The 11,757-nt window shown below is 40.7% G+C and overlaps 1 protein-coding gene across 1 annotated transcript in view; it reads left to right on the top strand.

Moving 5' to 3' along the window:
* The first annotated feature begins 4,460 nt into the window (after nucleotides 1-4,460).
* Nucleotides 4,461-11,757, top strand: part of POLR2D (polymerase (RNA) II (DNA directed) polypeptide D) — a 12,895-nt gene continuing 5,598 nt past the window's right edge. Inside the window, exons 1-2 of the mRNA XM_004694883.2 lie at nucleotides 4,461-4,571; nucleotides 9,000-9,180. Of these exons, the coding sequence (XP_004694940.1) occupies nucleotides 4,499-4,571; nucleotides 9,000-9,180 (254 nt within the window). The 5' untranslated portion in view covers nucleotides 4,461-4,498. The remainder of the gene's footprint in view (nucleotides 4,572-8,999; nucleotides 9,181-11,757) is intronic.

Below are 11,757 nucleotides of genomic sequence, written 5' to 3'. Positions count from 1 at the left end.
CTGCCCCTGAGCTTCTGGACTGTACCCAGTTCTGTATACATAAATAAAACCTTAAAGAAAAGATTGTCTTCTTAGGGAGTCAAAAATATCAGTGCCTACACAGTATGATAGGGTGGAGGAGCCTTCTTAGGATCACTATCTTGTAACATTGCCACAAAGTCTTAGAATCCAAACCCAGAACTCCCAGGATAGCCTTCTGAAGATTGTGTGCTTGGAAACCAAAGACTGTTTCTGGAATGACACCAAGCCCCATATAATCCATTCCTTTGTATTTCTAAAAATTGTATTAATAGCATGTTTATTCTTTTGGCTTCCTTTGTAGCACTTACCAGCAGACTTCCAGTACAGGTGCCAACAGTTTTTTTTTAATTTATGGGAGGAGAGCTTAAACTGGGAACTTCTGAACATTAACTATACAGATAACTGGAAAATATCATTCTACAGTAGGAATATAACATGTGAGTCCCTGCAGAGTGAGGGAGTGATTTCAGTCCACAAGAGATTCTTTGAGAAGCAATATACAAGTTTATAAAGGGTAGAAATTACTCTTGATTGATGAAAATTTAATAGCATCATTAATGAAAAGTATATTATAGCAAACATTATGTTATACATGTATAAGGTCTGTACAATTACTATTTTCATTTGTCTCCAAGAATGATATAATAAAAGTGACATTTTTTTGAAATATGAATTAAATTCAAGTGAATGTTTCCCTTATGTGCCTGATGATTGCTTTGTTGTTCCTGTTCCTCATCTTTGATTACACATTAAGGGACAATTCCATTGCCAACACTGTGCTCAGATTCTCTTGAGATCACCTACCCCCAAACAAGTGACCTCTTTCTCCCTGTATCATCCTGTAGCACTTTTATTTATTATTTTTTTTACTTTCTCTCATACCACTTGCCACTTTCTATCCTTTACAAGTTCATATCAACTACTTTTGCTATCCTCCTTGGAACAGATCTAATGACTGAGTCATCTTTTTAGCCTCAAGATCTTTTACATAAGTGTTTATAATGATTTATTGAATGAAAGTGTTGTGGACAAGCCAGTATTCCTGTATGTATTTGTTATTCTCTTTTTGAAAGTATTTATTTATTTATTTATTTATATGTAGAAGAACTGGGGTATAGGCCAGAGGTGCAGGGGTTGAGAAGATTCACCAGAGACAGATGGTGGAGCAGAATAGTTGGATCGACTGAAATACACTGCAGAGGGCAAGACCAGGGAGATCTGCTGCACCATTAGGGCTAACTCCTGACTGGAGATAGAACTTGTGCAGCAGTGGCAGAGAATAACTTCATAGCACTGAGAATTTAAGCCCTGAGCCACCAGGGAGGCCCTATTCTCCTTTCTTCTCTTTCCAACTTCTCTCTTGCTGTTATGTGTACAGATCACAAGTACTGGGTGTTCAGCTAACTCTTGGCCAGACATGGTAAGATTCAGTAAGTAGATGGTACTCTGTAACGGCCTGTTGGAATGATGCAAGGAAGAGGCTGACATAGAGTTTCAGGGATATTTTCTTTAAAGATTTATTTATTTATGCATACAGAACTGGAGTACAGGCAAGAGGTACAGGGGCAGTGAGAGGATTCACCAGAGACAAAGTGGGGGGCAGAACAGGCAGATTGATGAAGTATACCACTGAGGGGAGCAGCAGGTAGGTCAGGAGAGGTCTGCTGTGCCATGTGGGTCATCTCCAGGGTGAGGATCAAACTCACAGTTGCAGCTAGTTTGCGCCACCAGAGAGGGCCTACCAGGTGTATTTTCTCCCCCCCCCTCTAAATTATACTTTTTTAAAATTTATTTTTAATAATATAATAGTTTATTTTTATATCATCATTCTGTGCTTTTTCCCATCTCAGTTGCGATCCCTGTGGGCTTCCCAACACCAAGTAACCCAAGTGCCATCATCAGAGTCCAGTGCACTTCCCTCCCCGTACTGTTTTTGATCCCATTCCCATTCCACCCCAGTAAGATGTCTCTGGTATATAGTTGTTCATTATTATTATTTTCTCTTCTGGTCCTTTATATTCCTGCTATGAGTGAAACCATCTTGTATTTTTCCTTTTCTTTCTGGCTTATTTCACTAGGTATGATCCCTTCTAGCTCCATCCATGTTGCTGCAAAAGGCATGTATTTATTTTTTTGGTTGCTGAGTAATATTCCATTGTGTATATGTACTACATCTTTTTAATCCAGTCATCCACTTTTGGGCATTTGGGTTGTTTCCATGGCTTACCAATTGTAAATAAAACAGCAGTAAACTTGGGGGTGCAGGTTTCTTTTTGAATCAGTATTTTTGTGTCTTTTGGGTAGATAGTTAGGAGAGGGATTGCTGGGTCATATGGAAGCTTCATTTTTAGCAGTTTGAAAAACCTCCAAACAGTTTTCCATAGTGTTTGTACTAGTTTGCAGTCCCACCAGCAGTGCAGGAGAGTTCCTTTTTCTCCACATCTTCGCCAGCATTTGTTGTTTTGAGGTATGCCATTCTCACTCCACCAGGTATATTTTCAATCCCCAGGTGCTTCATGTCCTGGGGCTCTTCTTCAAGACTTCTTTCCTGAGGCTCCAATGAACTGTATAGGAAAGTACTTTGAAACAGATTTAACCTCTGCCAATACTAATTTATTCTGCCCTACTAATTTACCCATACATTTTTTCTCTAAATACAGAACAAATTTTTATAAAAATTACATATGTAAATCAAAGGTACATACTCTAGTGTAAAGTTGATTTTTAAAAAATATTTGTTTATTTATGCATACAGAACTGAGGTATAGGCCAGAGGGCAGGGGATTCACCAGAGACAGAGAGGGGAGGAGGAGAGGCAGATCAACTAAGTACAGTGCTGAGGGGAACAACAGCAGAGACAGGAGAGGTCTGCTGTGCCATGTGGGTCAGCTCCCTGACTGGGGATCAAATTCACGCTGAAGAAGCTGCAGCTAGCTTCTTAATACTGTGCTTTAACCCATTGCACCACCAAGGAGAGCTTTGTAGTTCATTTTTTATTAAGGTATTAGTTTACATGATATCTAAAAATGTGCACTATTGAGCCAAGTTGTGTACTATAATTATTTCCATTATTTGTAGAGCTGTCTGTTTTCTCTGGTTAAAAACTATCATTTTTCATTTGCTTAACTTCTCTATGTGTTATTTAAATATTCCAGTCGATGTGTTAACAGCCTCTCAATATCATGGTTAGTAGTATCAGAATAAACTGCTACAAATAAGCAAATTTTCTAAGTGTTTAAAGAAATTATGCTGTCATCTACCCAGCTTTCCATCCTCGGGAGATTTTGGGGAGCTCCAAGTTGTAACAGGGTGGTCCTCAGGAAAAGGGGAGGTTCTAGTTCCCTACCCCTCCCAAAGGAGGATGGAGGTGAGCAGGGAGAACAATCTGGAGAGATTTGAGGAGGAAGGAAGCAGTTTGGAGAACCAGAAGGAGAATTGAGGGAGCCACGTGGAGCAGAGATAGGTGAAGAAGGGACTCTTATTTGTTGGTCCTGGACTGGTTAAAACAAACATAGGTGAGATACATGTGGGGAGGGTCACTATGGCAGTGTTTATCTTGATTTTGATTTGGGTTTTGTCCTTATTTCTGACCCTTTCTATGGGTCCCGGCCAGAAGGTGTGTTAAACTTTTTTTCTTTTTTAAAGATTTTTATTTATTTATGCATACAGAAATGGGTTTCAAGCCAGAAGCACAGGGGTGGTGAGTGGGGAGCAGAGCAGGCACATCAAGGAAGTACACTGCTGAGGGGGGCAGTGGAGGGCCAGGAGAGGTCTGCCATGCGGATCACCTCTGGAGCTGGGGTTTGAACTCGCACTTGAAGCAGCTAGGGCTAGCTTGCAGTGCTGCGTCCTTATCCGTTGGGCCACCAGGGAAGGCACAGGTGTGTTAAACTTTCAGCGGACTTCTAGGCTTTGCTTTGGGCCAATCCCTTTTGGGTGGACTTTTACCCACCAGGGGATGGGTAACTTTGGGTGTCTGATTTAGAAACATTCTTTGTCTCTTCTCTATTGCACACTAATTGTATTAAAGTTCCTTTCCATTAAGGATCTATATGTTTTGTCTTGACGCAGCAGATGGCAGAACCTATTTAAAGCGGGCAATTTTGGGGGGTTCAGGACTGCCTCTCCCTGCCCTCTAACAAAGTCACTTAGAGCTTTCCTGACTCTCACCTGATCCTTTCCACCTGGGCCGCACCGGCTATTATCCACAATTCACAGGTGAAGAACCTTACAGTCAAGGTAATTGACCAGCTCTAGATAAGTCAGAAACTGAGGGCTTAGAGGAGAAGAGCAGACGGTTGTTTCTAGACTCACGATGCCCCTAAATTCCCTTCTAGCTACCCAGGCCGCCTTCCGTGGCCTGTCCCGCCTCCAGGTCCCGCTCACCTCAACTGGTCCCGCCCCTTTAAAACCAGCGACCACAGGTCGTGGCAGCTCAGCGCTTCCGCTTCCGGTAGCGGCTGCGCTTGGTGTGGCGATGGCTGCGGCAGGCAGTGACCCGCGGGCGGGCGACGTGGAGGAGGACGCCTCTCAGCTCATCTTTCCCAAAGGTAGGCCGGGGCAGCCCCACCGTTCCCGGTGTCGCAGCCGACTGGCATTGCAGTCACCTTGCCCACACGCTGGCCGGGGTCAGCGGTGGCGCGGCGAGGGCCATGTTGTGTAAGTGCCTCGGGGAGGGCCACCTGGAGGGCGCCTCGCCCCGCGCTGTCGCTGGCGGCCCTCAGCCCTCTGTACCTGGAGCTTGTTTGTAGCAGACAGGTCGCGAGGTGTTGGAGGGATGGCAATGCTCAAAGCCGGATTTTAATTCAGTGGGCGCGCCTTCGCTGAACGCCGATTTGTACTGAGGAGACCGGCTGGGCATTTGAAAGGGAGGGTGAGGAGGCAGGAACGATGAGCGTGTTCACCAGAGTCCGGAGGCGGGCGAGGGGTCTCGCTAGTGGGAAGCCGTTTGAGCTTGTTAACTGGCCCTTCTGGAAGGTAGGCCTCCTTCCCCCCATCAGCCCGTCCGCGCACTTGAAGTCAAAAAACAAATCTGAGGTTCGTGCTGTGTTGGGAGTCCTTATGGCGAAAGTCGGGGACCTAGCCCAGGGGTGGGGGAGAAGAGGGCTCGAGGGGCTGTGACCTAAGGAGATGGAAGCTCTTTGTTACCTGGCCCAGGAAGCAAGAGTGCTTTACTCTGATGGTGGTGCACGCAAGGTGTAAGTCATTTTAGTTTCTCCTCGCAATTGTTTCGTCTCCCTCATGTATAATTATAAACATAAATTCAAATTTGCGAATGCTTCCTACTCCAGAGCAACTCACAAATAAAAACCAGCTTGTGATGTTCAGAACATATGCTACCAAGGGGATGTAAGGGACAAAATGATTTTCCCAATGTTAACGTTTTTTGTAAATGTTATTCTGAAAATACAGAAAAAAGGCTCCCGTATGTTATGGAAAGTAGTGATAGGTTTCACTTTCAAATCCTTTTTTTTTTTTTTAAAGATTTACTTATTTTTGCATACAAGAACTGTGGTACAGGCCAGAGGGGTGTGTGTGTGTGTGTCTGTGTGTGTAAGGAGAGAGAGAGGATTCACCAGGGACAGCTGGGGAGAACAGGCTGATTGACTGAAATACACTGCTGAGGGGTGAGGGGAGCAGCGGCAAAAAAGAGGTTTGGCAGGACATGCCGGTCACCTCCCTGAAGTGGGGGGAATTGAACCAGAGCTTCAGAGGCTGCAGATAGCTTCAGAGTGCCAATGTTTTGACTGTTGTGCCACCAGGGAGGGCCTTCAAATCTGTTTTTTTTTTTTTTTTTTAAAGATTGTTTGTACCTCTTCTTAATGGCCAACAGGACTTTTCTTTATTTTTCCTAGAGAAAGGAGAGAAAGGTGGGGCCAGGATTATTTTAAATGAAAATCAGTGACAAATATGTGCTAGTAATATTTGAATTGAGTTTAGTTGACAAACTACATTCTAGTAAAATTCAGAGAATAGTGATTTCTGGCCTCAAACCCAATGCTATGCCATAATTTTGTACTGGTGCAGAAACACAATTGGCAATACATTTGTAAAAAAAGATTTATTTATTTACACATACAAGAAGTGGGGTATAGGTCAGAGGTGTGGGAGCAGAGAGGATTCACCAAGCCATGTGGGTTATCTTCCTGTCTGGGAATTGAACTCATGCTGCATTGGCTGCAGAGTGCTTCATGGCACTGTGCTCTAATCTGATGCACTACCAGGGAGGTCCCTGGAGATACATTTTATTATTGTTGTTGTTATTGTTATTATAGTTTATTTTTACATCATTTTGTGCCTTTTTCCATCTCAGTTGTAATCCCCTGGGCCTTCCCATCACCAAATCACCTGTGTGCTATCACCATAGTCAAATTCACTCCCCCCCCCCATTTTTTATCTCATTCCCTACTCCATCCCTGTAAAATGTCTCTGTTCATTATTATTTTTTATTCCCCCTGGTCCTATATGCTCCTGCTATGAGTGAAACCATCTGGTATTTTTCCTTTTCTTTCTGGCTTATTTCCCCTCCATCTCCATCCATGTTGCTGCAAAAGCCACGAGTACCTTTTTGATTGCTGAATAATATTCCATTGCATGTATGAACCACATCTTTTTAATCCTGTCATCTACTTTTAGGCATTTGGGTTGGTTCCATGTCTTTCCAATTGTAAATAAAGCCGGAATAAACATGGGGGTGCAGGTGTCTTTTTGAATCACTGTTTTTATGTCCTTTGGGTAGATACTTAGGAGTGGGGTTGCTGGGTCATATGGAAGCTTCATATTTAGCAGTTTGAGAAACCTCCAAAAAGTTTTCGATAGTGGTGGTACTAGTTTGGCATTCCCTCCAGCAGTGTAGGAGAGTTCCGTTTTCTCCACATCCTCGCCAACATTTGTTGTTGCTAGTTGTTTTAAGATGTGCCATTCATTCTCACTGGTGTGAGGTGGCATCGCCCTTATTACAAGTGCTGTTGAACATTTTTTTCATATGTTTGTTGGCTGTCTGTATTTCCTCTTTGGAGAAATGTCTTTTTAGCTCTTCTGCACATTTTTTGATGGGGTTGTTTATTTTTGTTGAGTTTTATCAGTTCTTTGTATATCTTTGATCAGTCCTTTACCACTAGTATTGTGTGAGAAAATTTTTTCCCAATCAGTGGGATGTCTGTTTTTTGTAATATCTCTTTTGCTGTACAGAAGCTCTTTAACTTGATATAGTCCCATCTGTTTATCCTTTCCTTCACTATTGTTGCATTGGGTGCTGTAACTTAAAAGATGTTACTGAGGTGTATGTCATGTAGTGTTATGCCTATCTTTGATTCCAGGTATTTTGTGGTATCCATTCTTATGTCTAGGTCTTTAATACACTTCAAGTTGGTTTTTGTGCATGGTGTGAGGTAGTGATCTAGTTTAATTTTTTGCATGTAGCTTCCCAGTTTTCCCAGCACCATTTGTTGAACAAACTTTCTTTGTTCCATTGTATCTTCTTTGCTCCATTGTGAGAGATTACCTGCCCATAAATCTGTGGGTTTATATGTGGGTTTTCTATTCAAATCCACTGGTCTGTGTGTCTGTTCTTATTGGAGTACCATGCAGTTTTGATTATTATGGCTTTATAGTATAACTTGAATTCTGGGATTGTGATGCCTCCATTTTCTTTTTAATCATGAGACTTTTGGCTATTCAAGTTCTTTTGTGGTTCCATATGAATATTTGTTCTATTTGTATCATCAATATTTGTTCTATTTCTTTGAAGAATGTCATTGAGCCTTTTATTGGGATAGTTAAATCTGTATATCACTTTTGGTAGGATGGCCATTTTGATGATGTTAATTTCCCTCATCCATGAGCAGGCGATGTATTTGTGTCTTGTATTTCTTTTAACAATGTTTTATAGTTTTCTTTGTATAGGTTTTTTTTTTTTTAATCTCTTTTGTTAGGCTTATTCACAGGTATTTGATTATTTTTGTTTTAATTGAAAAGGATTTTTTTTACTTCCGCTTCTTCTGATTGGTTGTGTATAGGAAGGCCTCTGACTTTTGTGTGTTGATTTTATATCCTGCTACCTTCCTAAACTGGTGGATTGCTTTGATTAGTTTCTCTATGGAGTTTTTAGGGTTTTCTGTGTAAATTATCATGTCGTCTGCATATAAAGATAGCTTACTTCTTTCCCTGTTTGGATTTCTTGTATATCTTTTTTCCTGTCTTGTTGCTTTGTCTAGAACTTTGAATGTTATGTTGAAGAGCAGTGGTGATAGTGAACACCCTTGTCTTCTCCCTGAGGAGATACATTTTTTAAAGACTTTTTTTTTTTTCAGATTTATTGTATTTTATCTATTCAAGAACTGGGGTATCGGCCAGAGGTTTAGGGTGTGAGGGTGTATGTATGAGAGGTTTCACCAGAGACAGAGTGAGGAGCAGAACAGGTAGATTTACTGAAATACACTGCTGAGGGGAGCAGAGAGCAAGACAGGAGAGATCTGCTGAGCCATCTGGGTCAGCTCCCTGGGTGGAATTGAATTCTGTTCCTGCTGTGGCTGCCAATAGCCTCATAGTGCTGAGACTTAAGCCCTTGCTCAACCAGGGAGGCCCATTATGTAATAATTCTTAAATTAAGATTAGTGTTAATACTGTAAAGTAGAAGGATTATGAGCTCATGCAAGCTAGAGGGAAATTATTGGTTAAACTGCATTTTGAAATAAGTAACTGACCTAATTAGAATAATGAGGTCATTTAATAGCATGGTATGTTAGGTCAGTTTCTTTGACTCTAATAATTGTCTAATCCAAATAGCTGAATTTTAATGTGTAATGAACTCCATTGTACCTTGTGGTATACATGTTTGAATGAGAGTAAAATTGTGGGAATGAGGCCTCTAGATTTCTGCAAGCACTGAGACTTGTGTTAGTCTCAGCAAAATAAACACTTAGAAGATGACTTTTAAAGGAGTATTTTTAGCTAATGTTTATGCTTCTCACAAATAGAGTTTGAAACAGCTGAGACTCTTCTAAATTCTGAAGTTCACATGCTTCTGGAACATCGAAAGCAGCAGAATGAGAGTGCAGAAGATGAACAGGAACTTTCTGATGTCTTCATGAAAACATTAAACTATACTGCCCGCTTCAGCCGTTTCAAAAACAGAGAGACCATTGCCAGTGTTCGTAGGTGGGTGCTGAAAAGAAAGGTGTTTTTGTTTTTGTTTTTAATTCAAAAGGGGAGCAAAGTAAGAATGCTTGCATGGACACGAGGAGGCGGAAAGAGTTGCCGGTTAGTTAAAAGAGAAGCCTGCATAACCACAGGGTAGTTTTGGGAGGACATTCTGCTACTTTGGAAATGGAGAAGCTTGGTAAAAAGAAATACCTGCATATTCACAGGCAGGCAGGAGAGTTATTGCTAAAAAGTAAGTTTTTATTAACCCAAACTATTGGACACCTGCAGGTAAAAAGCTATTTTCTCCTTTTCCACTCTCAACTCCCTTTCTCATGGCCATCATCTGTGGGTTTACTGTAAGTAGATAATCTTGTTCAGAATCTTAAAAATTGCTAATAATCTTTGGCCACCTCCTCTATAACCCAAATCCCAGTTATGATCCTCCCTCTCTCCCCAAAAATAACTGGTATTAACAGTTTGTAAACCTGTGAAGTTCTCATTATTATTAAGATTTATTTGTATTTATTATTAATGCATATAAGAACTGGAGTGTAGGCCAAAGATAAGAGGGTGAGAGGATTCACCAGATAGAGTCGGGAGAAGAACAGGAGGATCTACTGAAATACAATGCTGAGGGAGCAGCAGATAAGACAGGAAAGGTCTGCCGAGCCATGTGGGTTAGCTCCCTGGCCAGGGATTGAACTCATGCCACAGCGGTTGTTGATAGCTTGATAGCACTGGGACTTTAACCCCTGTACCACCAGGGAGGTTTGAAGTTCTGCCTTTTAAATAAAGGTGGCTTATTTATTATTCATTTGAAATGTCTTGGCTATCTGTAATCCTAGGAACATTCTTTCTCAATCTTTGTTTACCTTTCAAAAGTTGGCCATCTTTGAACCTTTTTTGTAAAGGCATTGCTTCTTAGATTAGGTTGACTGTACTCTGGGAAACAGTGGTGTGCCAGAGCACATAGAAGAGAACAGAAAAAGGAGCACATCTTCTTAAAGTATACATTTTACTTAATAGTAGGTCACTTAACACATTTGTGCTTAAATGTGTTAAATCAAGCAGATACCAGCATATCCTGGAATAAAACAACATACATGAATTCTTGAATAAAATCATGAGGCTTCATACCTTGCAGAGTCATTTGAACCTCTGTCCCCAGGTTGCATGAGGGTACTTGCTTCCTCTACATTTGTGAAAATATCTGAGAAAAAATGTCTGAAGAAAAAGCAATGGGCAAGAAGAATATGTATATTTTTACCACTGTTTATGATTGTCAAAGGTAAAACAAACAAAAACCTTAAATAGTCAACAACAGTAGCTAAATAAATTGTTGTAAATCCATTTGATGGGTACTATATTGTTAATAAATTATGGTTGAAAATAAAAGTTGCTTACATATGTTTGGTATGAAGAACATGAAGGTGAAGTATAACCTTTTCTTAAAAATTGTAGGTATATTCGGGCCTCTCTAGTGGCACAGGTATCACAGTGTTGTCAAGGTATCACAAGCCACTGCTGCCTGTGTTCAATCCCTGGGCAGCAAGCTAACCCACATGTTGCATCAGACCTTTCCTGTCTTGCCCACTGCTCCTCTCAGCAGTGTATTTTCATTAGAGCCATATAGTCTGCTCTCTACTCTGTCTCTGGTGAATCTCTCACCTATTGCACCTCTGAACCACTCCCCAGTTCTTGTATGCATAATAAATAAAAATTAATCTTTTTAAAGAAGTGTAGGTATATACTTGGAGGCAAGGTTATAAGGATATGTGAGGGCTTACTTACAAAACTTAAATTTGTGAGAATTGTCAAAACCTTTCAGAAATTAAGAGAAATTTGCCCTATAAGATGTTAAAATACACTGAAAGTGACAATAATTAAAATCATGACCTTTTGACATGACAATAGATTATTGGAATACAGTAGAAGATTCAGGAAGATTCAAATATTAATCTGTTACATATTTTGTGAGCCCAGTACAGGATAAAAGTGACACAAAGGGAAATATTTTAATATAAAATTTGAATTCCTTGTCTTTTATAAAAATAAGTTCCTAAGAAATTGAGATTTTAAAATATCATAAAAGTGCCATGTAATATGAGGGCCTGTATATATTTATTATCCTGAGTGTATTTGGCAGGTCAAATGTGGGGAAACTTTAAGCTTTGTGAGAACAACGATTTTGACATATTTATCATGGTCAGTCTTACGTTGATGAAAGTAAATGAGTCTATGTAATCATCTTTAAGCTGCTTCTGGGCCTCCCTGGTGGTGTAGGGGTTTGTGCTATCATCGATCCCCAGCCAAGGAGGTGACCCATATGGTGCAGCAGACCTCTCCTGTCTTGTCCTTTGCTCCCCTCTGTGTATTTCAGTAGCCTGTTCTGCTTCCCACTCAGTTTCTGGTGATTCCTCTCATTTACCCCCTGCCCCCAACCTCCGGCCTGCACCCAGTTCTTCTATGCAAAAATAAATAAATTCTTTTGTAAATAAATGAAATAAACTTCCTTTTATCAAGTAAAATGTTATGTGTAAAATGTAATGATGAATAAACTGGAAATGAATTGATACCCTTAATTTTTTTTTT

The sequence above is a fragment of the Condylura cristata genome, unplaced genomic scaffold (assembly GCF_000260355.1).
Source record: "Condylura cristata isolate star-nosed mole 26May11 unplaced genomic scaffold, ConCri1.0 scaffold00049, whole genome shotgun sequence".
Classification (NCBI taxonomy): Eukaryota; Metazoa; Chordata; class Mammalia; order Eulipotyphla; family Talpidae; genus Condylura; species Condylura cristata.
The sequence above is the reverse complement of the archived record's forward strand: the minus strand, read 5'-3'. Positions and strand labels throughout refer to the sequence as shown.